At 45.7% G+C, this 22356-nt stretch overlaps 1 protein-coding gene across 1 annotated transcript in view; it reads left to right on the top strand.

Moving 5' to 3' along the window:
- The first annotated feature begins 4812 nt into the window (after positions 1-4812).
- LOC121438844 (O-acyltransferase like protein-like) overlaps positions 4813-22356 on the top strand; it is a 45446-nt gene continuing 27902 nt past the window's right edge. Inside the window, exons 1-4 of the mRNA XM_041639323.1 lie at positions 4813-4960; positions 12729-12868; positions 13629-13707; positions 20866-21007. Of these exons, the coding sequence (XP_041495257.1) occupies positions 4813-4960; positions 12729-12868; positions 13629-13707; positions 20866-21007 (509 nt within the window). The remainder of the gene's footprint in view (positions 4961-12728; positions 12869-13628; positions 13708-20865; positions 21008-22356) is intronic.

Genomic DNA, 22356 nt, shown 5'->3' with positions numbered 1-22356 from the left:
GCATGTATTGCATCTTTCCAGGTAAGGTGAAGATGGACCAAAGTACCAGCTCCCCGGGTTTGTCCTGGAACTATACCCTTTCTTGCCCCAAGTGGATATTTTTACTTGAGGAAACAGAACAGTGATTCCTGGAAAAACATCCTTTACCAGCTTTTAAATCCGGCCCTCAAGCCTAACCCCGAGTCACCATGCGACACTGTTTATACTACTCATCTAGTTCACTGGCAAAAGGAACCACTGTTCTGTTTGCTGCATCTACAGCAAGTTGTACAGTGCACTGTCATGTCTGTCTCTAAACACAAGAATAACTGCCTCGTTTGCAAGACTGGGTGGGAAAATACCGTAGTTAGAGCCCCCCATGACAGACATTCCTCTCAGTTCCAGAAATTATAGGCTTAGTCCAAGCTGTTCTCTGACTTCATGTCATGCGAGACCTAATCAGACAGGTTATTTCAGAAAACATCGTGAGTGGTGGTGGACGGGGCAGGCACACGTCTACTGACTGGAGGGAACGAAGTGAGGTTGGTAAGGGCCCACAGAGCCGAGCTGCACTAGGGAGCCTGCTGTGGTATGGATCTTGGCAAGAAACAGACGTGGACTACGACAGAGGCCAGGAGATCCCTCACCAGGCGCTCATTCCCCGGCTTTGTCACTGCTGTAGAAGCAGGGGCATTTTACATGTGTCCATGCTGGTGGCTGCGACTGGTGGCTGCCCTTGTTTAGTTAGAGGGAAAGAGCCTGGTCTCCTTTATGGCTGGAGAGACGGCTCAGTGGTTGAGAGTGCTTGCTTTTGTAGAGGGCTTGAGTTTGGCTCCTAGCACCTTATGTCGGGTGGCTCATAAACACCAGCTCCAGGGGGTCTGACACCCTCTCCTAGTCCCCACAGGCACCTGTACTTGAATGTGCATAGTCACACACAGACACAAGCACACGTTTTTAAAGTAAAAATAAACTCTTAAAGGGATCTTGGGCACCATCTTGGATGTTCAAACTGTGGGATGCCGGTGTAAACTCAGTTGCCCTCTAAATAAGACGTCCACCAAGCAACACAACCAGTGCTGGCTATTTTAGAAGAGATTCCTTGGGATAGCTGGACATGAAGCTGGTCCCCATCTCCTTCCCCCACATCCTGTCACTGGAAGGGGCTCATCTCCCAGGGCTTCCTCCCACCACCCCTCTTCTTCATATCCATCCCTCACATTCCCACCCAACCAGCTTGCCACCATGCTCCCTCCTCTGCAAGGCAACGCTCTCCCAGGAGTTTTCCGTATCTTTCTGTTCAGTTCGGTCTTCTCTGCTACCAGAGCTCTTCCTATTTCCCTGACTAAAATGAGAGCCAGCCAGAAAGCGGTTCTGATGCTCTCCTGAAATCCCCGCCCTTGGGAAGGAGAGGCAGGAGGATCATGCGTACAGGGGTAATCTGAACCATTTAGCAAGATCCTGTTTTGAGGAATGAATGAATGAATGAATGAATGAATGAAGCAAGCATACCGGTCAGCTGCCCACACACCTGCTACACTAACCTCCCTCTTTGTGCTGTGTTATTTTTCTCCACAGCATCACCCTACCTGATGCTAGTAGTCTATTTGCTAACTGTCACATTCCGGAAGAGCCTGCTCAGCTTTCCCACGGCTCTGCTTGATTCCGAATCCCAAGTCCCATTTCGTCTCATGTCCCCACCCCAGAGCAGTAGAGACCAGCACACTTTCTCCATCACGTTGACATGTGCTATTGTCAGCAAAGACAGATCCTCGTTTCCCCCAACCAGCTCCCAGAGGTCTCGTGGCCCTTCATTTTGCACAGCCAGCTCTAGAAGGAAATGACCTTGGCATTCCGAACACGGGTCAGCTGATGGCTGCTGCTTCAGGAAATGATGAGGGCCTGCTGGCAGGAAAGGAAGGCAATATTTATTTTCCTGTCCTATTTTTGTGCCCAGTATGGTGTCTTGCATAAATCAGAGACCTAAAATATCCTTGCGAAATGACTGAGTCCCCTTAAACCTCTACTAGTCATAATTTTAACTTTTTAGGAGTTGGGAGAAACATTGGAAGGACTTTAGCCTTTAATTATCCAAAAGTGAGGTGTTGTTTGTTTGTGGAGACTTGTCTCCTGTAACTAGGCTGGCCTTGAACTCCTGATCCACCTACCTTTGTCATCTCCTCCGAGCTGGGATTCCAGGCCTGCACCACCATGCCTGATTTATGTGATGCTGAGGATTCAGCCTAGAGCTAGGCAAGCACTCTCCCAACTCAGCAATAGCCTCAGCTTCCATCATTCTGATTTTTGATGAGTGTATACCAGCAACTATTTTATGAATAAATCCATAGTTCAGGGACATGCTGTTTAACCATTCATAAATATTCAAATTAGCTAAGCTCCATCTTTTGTTTGTTGTTGTTTTCAGTTCCCTCTTCACCTTTTGCTGTGGGGCACAGTATTTGGCACTGAATCTAGGACATCATTTTTGCATAGAAGGCAACCAGTCTACCATGACCCTAGCCCTCTGTATACTTTAAAATAAAAGAAGACAGCTGGGTGGTGGTGATGCACGCTTTTAATCCCAGCACATGGGAGACAGAGGCAGGTGGGACTTTGTGAGTTCAAGGCCAGCCTAGTCTACAGAGAGAGTTCCAAGACAGTTTTACAGAGAAATCTTGTCTCGAAAAGCCAAACAAAACCAACCAACTAAACAAACAATAAGACAAAGTAAAAACTAGGGAGGTGGTTAGGAAGAATAAACCAGAAAACTGACTGTAATATGATGTTTATGACAGAAGAGTTTAAATGTCCGTGTGTTCTGAACTCTAACTTCATTACAAACACCTATAGGAGGCCAGTGGTTATATGATTTTTACAGATGACAAACTGAGGTAGCTTCTGATGGGCCTGGACCACAAGCTTGTGACTTGGGAGAGCGAGGAAGGTGGACAGCAATTCAAGGACTGCTTAGGCTATAGAGTGAGTTCAAGACTAGTCAGGGCAACTTGGTAAGCCCGTGTCTCAATATAAAAAGTGAAAGGAAGGCCCACTAGTAGAGTGCTTTCCCAACAGGTATGCAACACTGCCAAAAAAGAATTTAAAAAATTGAGCTAGCATCTGAGAACCTTGTCAAAAAAAATAATTTAAAAAATTGAGCTAGCATCTGAGGGAACTGGAAAGTAAACCTTGTTCTGTGAATTAATGAACATGCAAAGCCAGTGGGTCATGCAGGAAGTGGCTGTTCTCGTGGGAGGGAGCCCACGAGGGTTTCCTAGAGGAGCCAAGAGTGTCATGGAATAAGTACATACTGGGCTGGGAGGGGTGACATGCTTGCCACAGAAGCATGGCAACCTGTGTCTGAGCCCTGGAGCCCACATAAGTGGAAAGGAGAGAACAGACTCCACTGAAGATGCCTGCTGACCTCCACGTGTGTTCACATGTGAGTACACACATCTTACACACACACACACACACACACCCAACTTTAATTTTTTTCAGACAGGATTTCACTATGTAGTCAGGCTGGCCTTGAACTCACAGATCCACCTGCCTCTCCCTCCCCAGTGTTGGTATTAAAAACATGAACCATGATGTCCAGACATAAACACTATACTTTTATTTTTTTTTTAATTTTATGTACATTGGTGTTTTGCCTGCATGTATGCCTGTGAGAGGGTTTTCGTTCCCTGGAACTAGAGTTACAGACAACTGTGAACCATCATGTAGGTACTGGGAATTAAACCTGGGTTCTCAGGAAAAGCAGTCAGTGCTCCCATCTGCTGAGCCATCTCTCCAGCACTCCTCCCACTTTTTTTTTTTTTTTTAAAGAATAAGTAGGAATAGATGAATACAGCTTCAGAGGAGGCTGGTGAGAAGGATTCTTTAGATAGGGTGACCCAAGAGTCCAAAGGAATCAAAAGAAGGACAGTGGAGACCATGTGTGCATGTATGTGTATACATGTATGTGTATCCTTCTGAGGCCAGACATACAGCCTGGAATGCTGGTACATGCTCTAAACACGTAGCTGGATGTGGAACCGAGTCTTGGCTACCCGCAGATGTCCTCAGGCAGTGTAACAAGGTGTGCGGATGAGTCGTTCTTCAAGTGGAGACGCAGCAGCTGCTATTTAAAGACAGCCTTCTGGAATGAGGATATTTACCGTGTGATCAACACATTTTGTTTTCTTCTGTCGCAATCAGCAACTGACATCATTTCCTTCCCCGCTGTGTGTTCTAAACCTTCGCGTGTGGTTGTGTGCGCATCTGCCTGGAGCAAGAACTCCTTCCCGTGGGCACTCACGTCACCCCCAGGCTGGCACTGCTTTCAGGGTCCAGTAAATCCATTAAGAGTTGTGTGACCCTTCCTACTGACCGCAGAAAAGCCCGGCTGTGCTTGACATCCAGCCAATCATTTTACAGGTGGGATTTATCATCCCTCTTGGTCAAAACCCAAATATTGCTACTTCACGTCATCAACATGTTTTGTTTCCAAACCCAGAGAGATATACCAGGCCATCCATCCAGAGAGAAGACTTATTATCCGAGACTTATTCCTGCGAGCTGGGCATGTTAATCTGCATAACTAAAGGAAGCCAGGTGGCCAGCGGGTGCCACTTCCACGACACAGTCTCCCTGACAATAACAAATTGTATATAAACCGGTTTCCATGGTTTATCTGTCCGCTTTGCAGGTGGCTGAGGAGATGCGGTTTGTCTCTTGGCTTGTTAAGGAGCAAGGGGCATCGCATTCACCCCCCAGCACATTACAGACAAGGGCTTCATAAATATTAGGCTCTTTGTCTAAGAAAGAAGATCAGTCCTGCCAGATTGAGAAATGACGGCCCTCGCTTTGCTAGCTTGCCTGCACTTTATGTTACCTTTTGTTTCTCCTGCGAGAAACATTTCTCTCAAGTGCATGCAAGACACTGAGGAATTCCTTTCCGATCTGAATTCTCTGAAGCCCAAGGAATACGCTCTGAGAAGTAAGTAGGTTTTCCTGTCCCTCTCCGCAGCCAAGCACAGGACAGTCTGCCGAATTTGCTAGAAGCATGCTAGACTAACCCGTGAGAACTTAAAAGGCACCAAGCAGGAGAGAGAAGACAAACCTGAGAGACTGAGGAGCTGCCACTGCAGAAGGCTGTAGAGCCAGGCTCCAGATGCTCTCTTACGGAGAGAATTGTTCCTAAATATTATGTGCTTTGCTAATGGAATCAATAGCATTTTACTTTGCACGGCATATCTGGGTTTATTTCCTTTCTGAGACATTCGATCTGCTCCTGATAGTGAGTTGCTCTGTTATTTAGTGGAACCAGCTCATCTGTTCTGTGCTGATAGAAGGTGAGCAGTGACACCGCTTTTCATGTTCTTTGTCTGGCCTTCAAATCGTTGCAGTTTGGTTTCTGTGTGTTTCTCAAAATTATATGCATACCTTTCTGCCAGAACAGAGGATGAAATCAAGGGTACCTTGTCTAGGAATGAGATTCATTGTTGTTGCTGGTGGCAATCATGAACAAGAAAACTGTAAAAACTCCTTTTAAAGCCAGACAGTCTGACATATCCATTTCCATGTAGAATACACAGCCACTTTGTTCTGTGTTTAAAACCACTGGTATCATAATAGAGAATAAAATAGAACATTAGGATAATGCCATAACATTTGAAGAAATTTCTGTTCTACCTGGGGTCAGAGAGCCCGAGATTTGATGAAAGGGTGGCAAAGTATAAACCCAGTTAATTCAATAGCTATTTTGTTTAAATCCCGTTTTGGAATCGATCGCGGTGATAGGGATGGGGGATGTTGCAGCCGAGCCAGGCGACTGGCCAAGGGACTGCAGAAGGTATGACAGCAGGCCCAGATGTCTGGTACTGAGATGGCAGGATACAGTCACCAACAGTCAGAGCCATGTGGGCACCGTGGGCCTTGCAAGTGTCTCCACCCATGCGCCACCCAGGTTCTGTCTGCAGGCACCTGGAAGTTTAAAATGTTCATCTTTCTCCTTATTAAAACAGGAGTTTCTCAGCCTAGGGAGGCAACTCAGTTATAAGGTACTTTACTTCTGATGCAAAGTTCGATCCATCCCCAGCACCTACACAGCAAAGCTGGGTGTGGTGGTTCATGTTTGTAATTCCTGTGCTGGGTTGCCAGTCTACCCAGTGAGTCCTAGGCCAGTGAGAGACCTGTTCCCCAGATCAAGGTGGATGACTCTTGAGGGACAACACTAAGGTTGACCTTTGGTCTCCATCTTTACGTGCACACATCCGCCTGCATACACGTGAACATACCCCCATCCCCACGCACACAAATGTGAATGGGTAGATGACTGTCAGTTTCCTGCAATGGAGGAGTGTGTCTGTCTGCAGCAGCTGTGACTTGGCACAGGTACTTTGACGTTTGTCTGGGATTTTTTTTTAAATATTTATTTATTTATTTATTTATTATGTATACAATATTCTGTCTGTGTGTATGCTTGCAGGCACCAGACCCCATTATAGATGGTTGTGAGCCACCATGTGGTTGCTGGGAATTGAACTCAGGACCTTTGGAAGAGCAGGCAATGCTCTTAACCTCTGAACCATCTCTCCAGCCCCCTTGTCTGGGATTTTTGAGGGCAGAATGTGCTATTGACTTGGTTCTCGTCACGGTTTTCCTGGTGGACGCGTGGAAGGAAGAATAAAAAGAGAGAAGAGGAAGTAGTAGGTGCCCTTTAGAACCTTGTAGAGGGCTTGCTCCTTTGGAGCTCTTCAAGTCCCCTTTATGGGAGGGGAGACTTACTGCTCTCTAGTTGGTGAAGGAGGAAATAGAGTCCAAAACACACAGACAGTAATAGGCATGGGTTGTGTGGAGCTGGATAACATGCCAGGGCCCAAGGGGATGGTCTGGCAAGAAGGCCCTTGAAATCTATGTGGCGAGGGGTGGCTATTGTAGGAAATAAGAGGAGGTGACTTAAAGAGACTCTGAGTGGGAAGGATGGAGTGAAGGGCATACTCTTTTTCTTTTTAGCAGCCTCACACACGCTAGGCAAGGGCTCACCACTGGGCTACACGCCCAGCCTGCTCTTATCTGTGATTGCGAAGCTATCAGCTTGGCCTGTGTTGGTATAGTGGCAATCCCTGCGGCGCTGCCACTCCTGCTGGCAAAGGTGTTATGTGGCATTTGTCATGACAGCCCTTGCAAGCTCATCATGTGCCACATGTCCTTCGTATCAGCATAAATTATAATATGCCTTCTCGAAAGATGCAGGCTGAATTGTGTCTTCACAAAAATATGTCTATGGTCCAGGGAGATAGCTTGGTTGGTAAAACACTTTCCTTGAAGGACCTATGTGTCCTGCTTATAACCCCACTGCTGGGGAGGCCAAGAGAGAGATTCTTTTTGGGGGCTTCTTGCCCAGCTAGTCCAGTCTGTTTCATTCCAGGTTAGTGAGAGCCCTTGTCTCAGGCATGGTGGACAGTGCCTGAGGAGTGACAGCCAAGCTTGTCCTCTGGCCTTTTACCACATCCAATGCGTTCCCACACACGTGTACCTGCACATACATGAACACGCAGGCACACAGAGAAATGCCCTTGCTCACTCCTTGACCTTTAGTTTTTGTGACCTTATTTGGAGATGGCTTCTTGGTTGTAAACAGTCAAATAACGTAACAGTCCAACGGTGAGGACCGAGCAGGTTGTCCTTAAAAGGGGGAATCTGGACACCGGAATGGCAGAGGTGCCAGCCACCAGCAGCTAGCAGATGCCTGGGACAGACTCCCCAGAGCCTCTGGTGTGAGCTTCCTCTGTCCCTGCTTCAGACTTCCAGTCTCCAGATTCAGAGAATGGAATTCTGAGCTTGAAGCTCCCCTGGGTGTGGAGACTGTCAAGACAGCTATAGAACAAGAAGACAGATGCTGAGACAGACCGCTCTGACCTCCCAAACACACTCTGCAGAATTAAATCATGTGTTTATCGCCTGCAGTGGAAAAACAGAAGCCCATAGACCTCTGGCGAGGGGCCCAGGCCTATGATACAGTGGTACAGTTGGCAGCCATTTCTCAAAGTCCATGCTTGCCCATGTCTAATGCTGTCCACAGCAGAGGCTCTGGGTGGGAGCTGTATCACACGTACCCTCCAGGACTTCTGACTTTGCTTCCATTTCAGCTCTCCAGACACAGTGGTGGGGAAAGAGGGGTAGCCAGGAGTTCCCAAGCAACCTGCAGTGTTTTTCACGCCTGACTTCTGAGCATCTTATCCCCACAGCATTCCCAACACAGCACTTTTTTTTTTTCTCTAAAGAAACTTCTTAGCCCCGCACATCTCTGGTCCCCGCTTCAAGTCTCTTAGCCCACACTGAAACAGGATACCCAGCTTCCCATTTTGACTGTGTCGTCTCTTTGGCTTCATCGTTTGTTTCTTCGTGGTCACTGTTTTACCTTCTCTGTAAGCCTCAACTCTTTCCTAGACACCAAGCCCCACAGTGGACCCTTGTCAGAAGAGGCAGTTCATAGTAGACACTCCACAGGGCGACACCAGCCTGAGCTAGGATGTGGGGATCCTTTGGGAGGAAGCCTATTGCAGTCTACCACAGCGCAGGTGGTTTTGTTGTTGTGTTGTTTGCATGCATGCATGCGTGTGTGTGTGTGAGTGCGCGCACGCGTGTGTAAGGTGTGGTGCTGGGGATTGAAGCTAGGGCCTTCCATCTGCTAGGCAAAAATTCTACCATTGGTGGTATGGCCCGGTCAGTCTATTTGTCTGTCCAGTGTGTGGATAGTACCCACTCAGCTGTCTGCTGGGAAAGCTTTTTCTTTTGTTGCTCAGGACCAACACTACAGAAACCAGGAAAATCGCCTGTGAGAAAGAGGATGAAATAGTAGATCCCATAGAAAGTTTTAGATTCTGTGTCTATCAAACATCCCCGCAGGACTGAAGGTGTGGCTTGGTGGCAGAATGCTTATTCAGCTCACGAAAGGCTTTGGGTTCCATTTCCGGTCCCCCAAACAACTAAAAATTCAACACGAAATAATAACACAGCATCATACTGCGGCAGGATAGTGTGCTTCCTCTGAAAAGATATCCGCAACCTAGGTGAGCATGGAAATGCACACCGCAATCCCCACACTTTGGGGACAGAGGCATAGGTCTGTAATCGCAAGTAGTTAGGGGACAGAGGCAGGAGGATGAGTTCCTTAGGCCGTTTAGAGAAACCTTGTTAAAAAAAAAAAATAGCTCCATAGTCGAGTGCATCGTCACTTGTACCAAGCCTGGGGCTTGATCCCAGAGCAGCGAGTAAACAGGAAGCTGCATTGTCATCTTCACCTGCCATCACCACCGCAGAAGGGGACAGCTGCCGTTTAGCACAGCTGATTGAAACATGTTGCTTTTAATCGTTTGGACACGAAAAATCAGAACAAGTGCGGTGATGTGCGGTATTGTGCCCTTAGTCCTGACCCGTTCCTCCCTCCCTGTGACACAGCATTTTGATCTGCACCATGCCTATGTCCTGGTGTCATTTAGGTTCTTGATGGAAACTCATTAGGGTGGTGGCCAGAAAAGGGGAGTTTGTCCATGTGAACCCATAGTAAGAAAGGAACACAATGCAATTTGGAAACCAAAGCAGCTTAACTGGAAAACCGCCAAGGCGATCAGGAGAGGAAGCAGGAACGGAAGCATCAATGAAGAACTGGGGACTCCATGACACATGCCCTGCAGCCTCCACCCCAAGGGCTTACAGCTCAAGAGTGTCCCCCATGCTGTTTCCTTCCTTGCCACTCTTACACTTCCAGACCCTACACTTATGAGTACACAGAGCTTGGGGGAATCCTGTGATGGGAAACATATTTTGAAAACCACCTTAGTCTATTTGTAACAAATACATCTAGTATTTTGGGTTGCAGGGAGAATCTGAGAATATTTTGTTGAAACTGAATTTGGGCATTTTTACTAACCTTGTCAAAGTTTAATCCTATTCAGCCAACACCCACAAAGTTCTTCCCTCTAAGATGCACACTGACTAACACAGGGCACAATCTTACCCTCCTGGGAGACAGATGGGACACGGTGACGCACCTTCCGGTGTGACGCACTGAACAAGAGTCTGGATTGTTTCCTGGGAGAGATAGTCCTCTAGCTCAGATTTGAAGGATGACTCAGTTGTTGCCAGCGGACTGGGAGGACGGACAGCACAAGCTGGAAGGCCAAGAATTAGCCTGATGTATCTTTAGAATGGAGCAGAGGGAATGTTCTGGCTGTGACCGGGAGGGTGAGACTAGAGGGCAACTCAGGACATGCAGGGCCCCTTGAAGCCCTGCTCAGGAGTCCCACAGAAATCCTAGTGGCCAGAGAAGTCACATTAGGTGTACACTAGCACCACCCGGGAAATATCCTTGTCCAAGCATCACCCTTGACTTCATGCCCCATTTTCCCCCCACAAATATATAAATAAAGTGTAACTAAAAAATCATCTGGAGCTAGTACAAGGAAGAAGAGAAGGGGTGGGACTGTGTTGTAGTGGGAAGAATGCTTCTAGCCTGGAAGAAGGCCTTATTGAAACCTTGTTTTGTTTAAAGAGAAGGGAGGGAGGGAAGAAGGGAGGGAGTGAGGGAGGAAGGAAGGCAGACAGGTAGGCAAGCTGCATTTAAGAAACTTATGTCAGCATTATGAGAAGCCCCTGGGTTCTGCAGGCTGTGCCTGAAGTTCTGTGGTGCGTGTGTGTGTGTATGTGTGTGTGTGTGTGTGTGTGTGTGTGTGTGCGCGCGCACCTGTATGTGCATATGTGCATGTGTATCTCTGTGTGTGCATGTGTTCGCTTGTCCATCCAGAAGTACAATCATCCTCCATCTTCAAAATGAAGTCAAAGGCTGCTTGCAAAATGGAGTCTCTCAGGGCAAGGCACTGCCTGGAAAAACGCCATTTTCCACAATGCGGAGTAACTTAGAATGGGGCGTAGCTTGATCTCAAGGAACAGAGAAGTCACAGTGAAAAGCAAAGAAAGGAGATGTATAAAGTGTGGCTGCATTGGGAAAAGGAACAAAGTGGTCCAGGGGCCGGCTCTCCCTCTGCCCCACAGCCCATCTTCAGGGTCCTGATACGAAGTTTAGGTTTAAATAGAAGGTGAAAGGTGTGCCCAGCTCAGGGTCTTGGTCTAATGTTCCTGTTCGCCATCATTGTCTCTGCTGCAGCCTCTCCAGCAAGGTGTCTTGAGTTACCAGCTGTGTGAAATCTCTTTCCAGAACACCAGCTCCCTCTGGCTGCCGCCCAGCTCCAGCCCCAGCCCCTTCCTCCTCCTAGCATGAGAACCCTGGGGAAAGGCTAGCTTCTTGGAGTCCCTGGTCTCAACAGTCTGGTAGCTGAAAGGAGGGGCACAAAGGTCTCTTAATATTTTAGAGGTAGGATCACTTGTCAGAATTTTTTTTTTAATTTAAAATTTAAAAAAATATTTTATGCGTATGGGTGTTTTGCCTGCACGTATCTGAACCATATGCACGCAGGGCAAGAGGAGGCCAGAAGAGGACTTCGAAGGCCCTGGAGCTAGGGTTGCAGGCAAGCTGCTGTGCGTGTGCAGGGAATTGAAGCTGGATGCTGGGGAACCCAGTGCTCACCGCCTATCTGACTCCACGGACATGTACTTGGTGTTTCAGCCCTTTGAGGACTCTTTCAATCTTTTTGTTCGTTTGTTTTCAGAGACAGAGTTTCTCTGTGTAGTCCTTGATGTCCTGAAACTCCCTCTGTAGATGAGTCTGGCCTCGAACTCACAGAGATCCGCCTGCCTTTGCCTTCCCAGTGCTGGGATTAAAGGCAGGTGCTACCACCTCTGGACTCAGTTATGATCTTCTGATCAGTTTGTCTTCACGGTCCTTAAAATCCTGAGGGAAGGGTCCACCTGGGGCCTGGCCACACGTATCCCTCATTGTACTCCACAAAGGGAAGAGCTGTCCACGGACCACAGAACGGAAACCCCTAGGGAGTAAACACAGAGAAGAATGCCAGTGAACTAAGCCAGTCTGTGTGTTCCATGAACTGGGACCAATGGGCTGCCAAGGAATTAAAATAAGCAGACAAACATGCCCAAAGTGATGAAAGAATATTGGCAATACAAAACTGTGTGTTAAAGGTAGATGTTAAAGACAGTAAAAATACTGCCGTGGATACATAATACATAGAGTAAATATTAAGATGGATAGCGGTGAAGAAAATTTGGTGAGCTAGCTCAATTTGATAGCCCTCTCAAAACAGAACAGAGAAAGATGAATAGATCTTTCTTCTGGAAAGTTTTAAAAAAAATGAAAGAAAAACAAAGAGACAGGAATTCAAATGGCTACACTGGGCTGATAACAGGGACCAGAAACAGAAATATAACAAAGAAAAGGAAAGAATATTTGGACAAGTAAGAGCCATGCTTTTTCCAGAGCGAAAGGGGAGGAGGCTCACACAACACTGAACACAATAGGGAAAAGAAAGCTGTCCCAGTGTGTCCAGACAGAGCTGACATTAAGAACATTAAGGGCAATAAAGAGGGGCTGGAGAGATGGTTCAGTGGTTAAAAATACTGGTCTTTCAGAGAAGCAGAATTTCTCACAACTGCCTGTAACTCAAGCAGCAGGGGCTCTGAAACCCTGGTCTGGCTTCTGCTTACACCCACACATGTAGTTATAGGTACAAGTAAGTCCGGTGCTGAGCTTTTCTCATGGGCTCTGGGGATTCAAACTCAAGACCTCATAGTTCATTTCTTAGTGGCACAGGGAGATTAATTATATAAACTTCTGCTTTGGGACTCAGTGTATGACTCGGTGGGGAAGCTTGGAAGCAACGTTCTCAATGGCAATGTGGACAGGCTGGGATCCTACAGCGAGTGTCTTTCCACCCGGAGCCCCGAGGGGAGTTTCCGAGGCCAGTACTGCAAGCTTCACGTACTGCAGGTGAGTGGAGGAGCCCTGTGTGTTTGCTCTTGGAGGGCAAGTGCATAAGACACAGATCAGAATACGACTCCACCACCTGCTTTTCCTAACTGAAAACACAGAAAGAAACTAAGAAGTCACACAAGAAGCAACAACCTTCTGCTTCCTTGAGACAAGATCTCACTACGTAGAAAAGGGTGACCTGGAACTTGGAACCTAGCCCTACTTCGAAATGTCGATCCTCTAGGCCTGTGGTTCTCAGTCTTCCTAATGCTGCGACCCTTTAATACAGATCCTCCTGTTGTGCTGACCTCTCCCAACCAACCATACAATTATCTCCATTGCCTCTTCATAGCTGCCATTTTGCTACTGTTACGAATTGTAATGTAAATATCTGCTGTGCGACCCCTGGGAACGGGGTCACGACCCTACAGTTGAGAAACGCTGCTCTAGGATCCCTCCGAGAGGCTGGGGTTTTAAGTACACACATTAAATTGTTGGTTTAATGTGCCCAGCCTCTTTGGAATGAGTGACATATGCTTGTCAGAGACAGGCAGATCCTGTGACGTCATATCTAGTCAATCTAACCGATATTGAGCTTCAGGTTCAACCCTACCTCAAAAAATAAGTTGAGTGTGATCATGGAAAGACAATCAATGCTGATATCTGACCTCCATATACACAATATACACACTTGAACACACACACACACACACACACACACAAGTGTGTATACTGTAAGCAGTAACATTAAAGGGTATTGTGTCATTGTGTTTCCCAGGACGGCGCAGACTACAGTGTGGGTGTGTGTGTCCCTGATTCTTGTGGTGAAGAGGATGTGACCATTCTGTCTCAGCTGGGTAAGTACAAAAAAACCACCACCATCACCACCATCACCACCACCACCACCATCACCACCACCAACAAAAACCAAATAAAATACAGTCAAACTACTGTCACAGTATGAAGTTTGAACATTCTAACTGCTTAGAGTCAACAAAAGTGGTGATTTCAGGGCCTTCAGAACCACACGCAGAGTCTTCATCTTGGTCAGTCAGCTAAGAATAATGGAGGGGAGAAAAGCTGGGAACAGAGGTGGTGGCGTGACAGAGGAGAAGACGGGAAAGGAAGGGGAAGACAGTAGGCAGCAGATAATTGCTGGGTCTTGACGTGATAGCAGGAAAGTCAAATAGTCTCCCCACAGCTGCCTCAGTAGGCCTGGAGACAGGAGTGGGCGGTGTCCAGTTTCCATACTGTGAATTCTCTGCTCTGCCCATGTGTCTGCCCACTGCCGGGTCAGGAAGGCCAGTTGGAACTTGGATTGTGTGAGGTCAATAGGTTGCAGTGGATTAGCACCGAGAGCCCAGCATTTGGTCCTGGTTGTCACTTCCCAGCTGTGTGATCCCGAGCAAATCATGTAAGCTCTCAACCACCCCCCTTCCCCCCAGCTTCAACCTCCTGTCTCTGCAGCCCGGGGCCTGACAGGCCCTGAAGTTCAGGGGCTCCCAGTGCCTTACTGCCTCACAACCACGTCTGACCTTTGGCTATGCAGAGAAATATATTTTAGCACATGGGAACGGGTTTGATCTCTTGTAAGTATTTAAAAATTTCTAAGTGAGAGCTTTAAAGCCTAAAATTTGTTTTTATCACTAGTGCTTCATATTAGTTTTGGCCATCTAAGAAAGAACTAACGGCTCATGACAGAGCTCTCTTTCAAAGTGTGGATGGTGCAGCTATTCTTAGTAACTTCAACTTGTTCTCTAAGTTTATAACGACACTCACAGCTTTGGGTACATTATCTGTCTAGCCTAGTGTTACATGGGCTGTTTCCAAGCAAACCAACCAACCAACCAACCAACCAACCAACCAACCAACCAACATGTTATGCATCTGCAGCCCTAGCACTCTAGAAGGGAGGAGGTTCATGGGTCTGAACAAGGCTACAGAGCAAGTTTGAGGATAACCTGAGTTATACAGCAAGGCATTTTTATATCTCTATATCTATCTATCTATCTATCTATCTATCTATCTATCTATCTAATCTATCAGAGCTGGTGACCTATCTCAGAGGCCCAGTCCTTGCTCAGCATCTATGAAACCCTGGGTTCTAGCCCCAGTACTACACATGAAATAAAACATGTTATAAATCAAAGTCAAATTTTTGGTTCTTAATAGGTAAGTGATAAACATCATAAAACAAAGGCAGGTGTGTAGCTACTATGAAATTAACATTTCAGAGGTGTAATCAAGGCCCCAAGTTTAACGAGTTGTCTTGCTTTAGGAGACTCATCAGTTACTCTGATTTTTCTTGCTAACGCTAAGCTGGCTAGTCAGAGCTGACCAAAGGAAATGAAACATTGACAATCATTGCTGATGATAAAAAGATATTTTGAGACACTCATTCTTGGAGAGACATGAGGAAGATGCTTTCTGAAAAACCAGAAAAACCAGTCAGTCTAGGCTAGGGTGAGCAGAGCTGATGTGGGGCATGGGGTGTGGGGCGGTGGTGGGGAAGTTAGGGTTAGCCCTCAGAGCCTCTCTCCTGCTTTGGCACAGAAGCAGGGCAGGAGATCAGGGTATCTTTGCCCAGGAGAACAGTTCCCCATCTGGAAAGGATGTGTCAGCTCTTTCTTTTTTTTTTTTTAATATTTATGTATTTATTATGCATACAATATTCTGTGTGTATGCCTGCAGGCCAGAAGAGGGCACCAGACCCCATTACAGATGGTTGTGAGCCACTATGTGGTTGCTGGGAATTGAACTCAGGACCTTTGGAAGAGCAGGCAATGCTCTTAACCTCTGAGCCATCTCTCCAGCCCTGTCAGCTGTTTCTTAAAGCCTTTTGATGGAGTTGCTAGGATCTCCCCTCCAGATGTGGGCCAAGCAGTTCAGGAATGCCAGGTGGCTGCTGTTGGCACAGGAGCTGCTCCTTGGAGCAGGAGACCAGCAGCAGCCACAGCAGCCAGACCAAGGCAGGAGGATAAAAGCATTATTTAGAGAAAGAGACAGAGAGAGTGAGGGAGAGACAGAGAGAGACAGAGACAGACAGGCACACACACACACACAGAGAGAGAGAGAGAGAGAGAGAGAGAGAGAGAGAGAGAGAGAGAGAGAGACCTTGGATAGATAGGAGGGATGGCCTGCAGGCAGAGTATGCAGGACCTACTGAACAGTGGTTTCCATGGTTTCCATGGGATGTTAGAGCATTTCAACAAACAGACGTTGCCTGATGTCATAGTTAACCTTCACCGTCAGCTTGACTGCACTTAGAATCACCTAGGAGACGCACAGTGCCTGTGAGGGTGTGCCTAGAGGTTCCAGGAGGGTTCATCTTGAATGTGTGGCTCTAGTCCAAAGTGTGGCTTGGGGTGTAGGCTGAAAGGGAGGAAGTAGGATGGGTGGCTGCATTATCTTTTTCTGGGTCCACAGAGATATGAGCAAGCAGCTTCCTGTTCCTTCTGTCACAGCTGTGAGCCACTGATGCACTAGGACTTCTCCGCCATGAGGGACTGTATTAAGCCATGAACCAAAATCAATCCTTCCTGCCTTCTGTTACTGTACAGTTCGTACTACTACATGAACTACGGTATTATGCCTGTAGCCTGCACTATGGGACTGGACATTTCGCAAACCAGGCAAGAGGCTGGAGATTGAATGGATAGAGTCATGGGTCATCCTTGAATTCCCCAATAATGCCAACTTTATTGTGTTCCAGGGCAGCTTATATAGTGCCTTCCCTGACCAATGGCCACACCCTAGCTCTCAGGATCCTACAGCCATCAGAAACCACTCCCCTGCCATCAGGGTCTTGTGCTCAGAGCAGCTGCAAACACAGGAAAACAAATTGTTTGCTCTGAGCAGCTGCAAGCACAGGAAAACAAGTTGTTCACAGGAAATTCAGGGTCCGGGGATCCACAGTCCCCAACACATTACTTCTTGTTAGGTGTTTGGTCACAGTAATGAAAAGAGTAATGAATGTATGTGGCTTCCTGAGAATAAAATTATGTCATCCCAGGATATCAGAATATACAGATTCTAGATCAAACTTGGATTACATATCAATGCAAATCTCTTATTCTGTTCATTTCTCAAGGCTCCAATCAATAGACTATCATACTTCAGATGACTTAAGATAAGAAAAAATGTATTTTCTCACAGTTCTGGACAGTAGACATTGAAATCAGATGCGCGCAGGTGCGTGCGCGCGCACACACACACACACACCTTTTAAAATACCTAAAATATGCAAAGATGCTGAAAGCCACATGTCTTGGTTAGGGTTAACATTGCTGAGATGAAACACCAGGACCAAAAAGGCAAGCTGGGGAGGAAGGGTTTAGTCAGTTTACACGTCTACATTGCTGTTCATCACTGAACGAAATCAGGACAGGAACTCAAGCAGGGCAGGGTCCCTGATGATGCAGAGGCCATGGAGGAGTGTTGCTTACTGGCTTGCTTCCCCTGGCTTGCTGAGCCTGCTCATTTCTTGTAGAACCCAGGGCCACCAACCCAAAAGGGCCTGGGCCCTCCCCCAGAGATCACTAGTTGAGAAGATAACTTACAGCTGGATCGCTTGGAGGCATTTCCTCCCCTAAGGCTTCCTCCTCTCTGATGACTCTAGCTTGTGTGAAGATGACACACAAAACCAGCCAGTACACCACCAAACTAGGCATTTGATGCAGGCAGAAATGGATCAGCGAGTGCACACACAGCTGCCTGTGGAGGCCAAATGAGGATATCAGATTCCCTGAAGCTCGACTTATAGGAAGTTGTGAGCTGTCTCCTGTGATTGCTGGGAACTGAACTCTGGTCCTCTGGAAGAATAGCATTCACTTTAATCCTTGAGTTTCTACTCCCTTTTGACATCTTTGTTTCTTATTTCCCCTTCCACTATTCATAAAGCAGATAAATTTGGTCTTTGGCATTCATGGTAGATTGGTTCCAAGAACCCCCAGGAGCCTAAAATCCACAGATGCTCAAGGCTTTATATAAAATTCCATAGTGTTTGCATAGAACTTATGCAATCCTCCTGCACACTATTCATCATCTCTAGCTTGTCTAGAACACCCAGTGTAAAGGCTATGGGCATAGTTATCCTATATCCATACAATATGAAGGCTATGTGCAGTTATTCTACAGCCATGCTAATATAAAGGCTATGCACACAGTTATCCTATAGCCATACAATATGAAGGCTATGTGCATAGTCACACTTTATCATTTAAAGGATAACAATGAAAAGTCTGTACATGTTCAGTATAGATACAATTTAAAAATACTGCCAGCCTTGGAAAGCCGATGCATGTTAAAATGCCAGCTTTGTGTTTCTTTTTCTTCATTTTTTATTGAACTATATATTTTTCTCCACTACCCTCCCTATGTCTCCCCTCCCCTTCTACCCTCTCCCAAGGTTCCAATGCTTCCAATTTACTTGGGACATCTTGGCTTTTTCTACTTCCCATGTAGATTAGATCCATGTATGTCTCTCTTAGGGTCCTCTTTGTTGTCTAGGTTCTCTGGGATTGTGAATTGTAAACTGGTTTTCTTTGATTTATGTTTAAAAACCATTTTTGAGTGAGTACATATAGTAATTGTCTTTCTGGGTCTGGATTACCTCACTCAATATGATGTTTTCTAGATCCATCCATTTGCCTGCAAATTTCAAGCTGTCGTTATTTTTTTCTGCTGTGTAGTACTCCGATGTATAAATGTACCACAAGTTCCTTATCCGTTCTTTGGTCTAGGGACATTTAGGTTCTGGCTATGACAAACAATGCTGCTATGAACATAGTTGAGCACATGTCCTTGTGCACATGATTGAGCATCCTTTGGATATATAACCCAAAGTGGTATTGCTTGGTCTTGAGGAAGGTTGTTTCCTAATTTTCTGAGACATTGCCACACTGACATCCAAGGAGTTGTACCAGCTTGCACTCCCCCCAGCAATGCAGAAGTGTTCCCTTTACCCCACATCCCCCCCCAGCATAAATTGTCATCAGTGTTTTTGATCTTGGCCATTCTTACAGGTGTAAGATGGAATCTCAGAGTTGTTTTGATTTGTATTTCTCTGATGGGTAAGGATGTTGAGCATTTCCTTAAGTGTCTTGCGGCCATTTTAGACTCATTTGTTGAGGGTTCTCTGTTTAAGTCTGTACCTCATTTTTTAAAATTAGATTATTGGATGACCAATTTCTTGAGTTCTTTGTATATTTTAGAGATAAGCCCTCTGTCCGATGTGGGGTTGGTGAAGATCTTTTCCCATTCTGTAGGCTGCCATTTTGTCTTGTTGACCATGTCCTTGGCTTTACAGAAGCTTTTCAATTTCAGCAGGTCTCATTTATTAATTGTTTCTCTCAGTGTCTGTGCTACTGGGGTTATATTTAGGAAGTGGTCTCCTGTACCAATGTGTTCAAGTGTACTTCCCACTTTTTCTTCTCTGAGGTTCAGAATGGTTGGTTATATGTTAAGGTCTTTGATACATTTGGACTTGAGTTTTGTACATGGTGATAGATATGGATCTATTTTCATTCTTCTACATGTTGATATCCAGTTATACCAACACCATTTGTTGAATATGCTTTCTTTTTTCCATTTTATATTTTTTGCTTCTTTGTCAAAAATCAGGTGTTTATAGGTGTGTGGATTAATATCCAGGTCTTCAATTTGGTTCCTGTCTGTTTTTATACCAATATCAGGCTGTTTTTAGTACTGTACTCTGTAGTAGAGTTTCAAGTAAGGGATTGTGATGCCTCCAGAAGTTCCTTTATTGTACAGGATTGTTTTGGCTATCCCGGGTTTTTTGCTTTTCCATATGAAGTTGAGTATCGTTTTTTGGAGGTCTGTGAAGAATTTTGTTGAGATTTTAATGGGCATCACATTGAATCTGTAGATTGCTTTTGGTAAGACTGCCATTTTTACTATGTTAATTCTGCCTACCCAAGAGCATGGGAGATCTTTCCATTTTCTGGTATCTTCTTCAATTTCTTTCTTCAAAGATTTAAATTTCTTGTCATACAGGTCTTCCACTTGTTTGGTTAAAGTTACTCCAATAAATTTTATGTTATTTGTGGCTATTGTGAAAGCTGATGTTCCTCTGATTTCTTTCTCAGTCTGTTTATTATCTGTGTAAAGGAGGGCTACTGATTTTTTGAGTTAATCTTGTGTCCTGCTCCTTTACTGAAGGTGTTTATGAGTTGTAGAAGTTCCTTGTTAGAATTTTGGGGTCGCTTATGTAAACTGTCATATCATCAGCAAATAATGAGAGTTTGACTTCTTTTTCAATGTTTATCCCCTTGATCTCCTTTTGTTGTCTTATTGCTCTAGCTAGCACCTTGAGAACTATATTGAATAGATATGGGGAGAGTGGACAACCTTGTTTTGTTCCTGATTTCAGTGGGATCGCTGTGAATTTCTCTTTATTTAGTGTGATGTTGGCTATCGGCTTGCTATATATTGCCTTTATTATGTTTAGGTTTGTGCCTTGTATCCCTGCTTTCTCCAAGATCTTTATCATGAAGGCATGTTGTATTTTGTTGAAGGCTTTTTCAGCATCTAATGAGATGATCATGTGGGGTTTTTTCCCAGTTTGTTTATATGATGGATTATATTGACAGATTTTTGTATGTTGAACCATCCCTGCATCTCTGGGATGAAGCTGACTTGATCATGGTGGATAATTTTTTTGATGTGTTCTTGGATTCGGTTTGCCAGTATTTTATTGAGTATTTTTTCATCAATATTCATGAGTGAAATTGGTCTGTAATTCTCTTTATTAGTAAAGTCTTTGTGTAGTTTGGTTATCAAGGTAATTGTAGATTCATAAAAAGAGTTTGGCAATGTTCTTTCTGTTTCTATTGTGTGGAACAATTTAAGGAGTATTGGTATTAGTTCTTCTTTGAATATCTTGTAGAATTCTGCACTGTAATTGTGTGGCTCTGGGCTTTTTCTGGTTGGGAGACTTTTGGTGACTATACTTGGGAAGGTCTAAAGCAGTAACATGGCCTCTTCTCTCTTGGTAGATATTCTAAAGTTTAGAAATACTTCATTTTTGGCACCTTCCCTCTCCCTCTTTGCGAGAAACTCTTCCTCCTCATCCTGTGAAAGCGAGGCCAGATGTGCTGCTGGGGCGCTGCGGCTGGACATGTTTGCCTCTGTGTGTCTGTAAGTATGGGCATCTGGGGTACCCAGCTGGGAATGACGTCACTATCATCTCATTAACCTCTCTCACCAACTGCATTTAGTGTTGCATTTAAATCACTAAGTGATGACTGGCCAATGCTGTCTCTTCCTCCTGAGTGCTGGGATTAAAAGTGTGCGCCACTGTTACGGGAGGTCCTCCCACTCCTCCAGCCTATCGCTGCTGAGATACCAGCCCATTGGGGCGTGGTCTCTCTCCCTTAAAAAAGCGGCCACTTCCCTCTCCTCTCTCTCTTCACTTTCTGCTCCGCCGGCGACTAGACTCCCTTCCTGGTTGCGCAGAGGGCTGACGGTGATCTGTAAGTTTTTTCCCCTTTAAATAAATACCACCCTATTAATCATAATTCCAAACTGGTGTGGCATTGTTTATGACTTACGCCTTCAGTTGGCACCCAACGTTTGGTTTTAGAACCTCTCCTTTCCCCGCTCGGCTGCCGGCCGCGAGTTCGGCTTGGCGGGAGCCCTTCCTTCCTCAGCCGCCGCCGGCGGCCTTGGCCTCCCCACATGGATTTAAACTCCACAGGCCCGTGTAGTCTCTGCCGTGTGGTTTGCTCTTTTCTGAGTCGTTTTTAAATCTCCCTTGCAAGGACAGCTCTTAAGTGGCACGAACCAGAGCACGCGGTTGCTGAAAGCTGCAACCCCTCAGGGTGACTCTGTCACGTGGAGGCATAAGCAGCTTCCAGGTTGCTCTTCTCTACCCCTGGATTCTGGGTTTCTGGTTCCGTCTCTGGAATTGATTTAATTACATTTACTTTGTTGAGCAACTTACATTTTCCAGTTTTTAACAAATACTAGGCGGACTCTGAAACAGGACTCTGTTTTCGTCGCGACTTGGCAACAGCGCCACCTGCTGGATAATAGGTAATATGGCAGTTTTCGTTTCCAACGCGAATTTTACTGTTCTGGTTGCCAATACAATGGGTTATATCATGCAAGGTTTATATGACTATGGGGATAACTTAATTTACTGGTTACTAGGCTTCAGTATTCTTTTGAATATTCTATCATTTAGGAAGATCATGGCACTCCTAAGAACCATACAATCTTTACTAGAAACTCATGCAGGTCAGGAGATTCAGGATTCAAAAGAGACAATAATAAAAAGACTTGAAATGATTGAAGAAATGATTGGAGCTGGTGAACAGAGTAATAAGGCACAAGGACAGGATACAATGCCAACACCAGCTATTAGAACTGGCTTACCCAAGGTTTTAGCGGCATACCCTATACTTAATTCTGACAAAGTGTCAACTTCTAAAGGCTCAAAGGGAGTCAGAGAAGTTAGATGGACACCAATAGCAATGAATGATCTA

Source organism: Microtus oregoni, unplaced genomic scaffold, assembly GCF_018167655.1.
Source record: "Microtus oregoni isolate MIOR12 unplaced genomic scaffold, Mior012 000057F_ref0000458, whole genome shotgun sequence".
NCBI lineage: Eukaryota > Metazoa > Chordata > Mammalia > Rodentia > Cricetidae > Microtus > Microtus oregoni.
The sequence above is the reverse complement of the archived record's forward strand: the minus strand, read 5'-3'. Positions and strand labels throughout refer to the sequence as shown.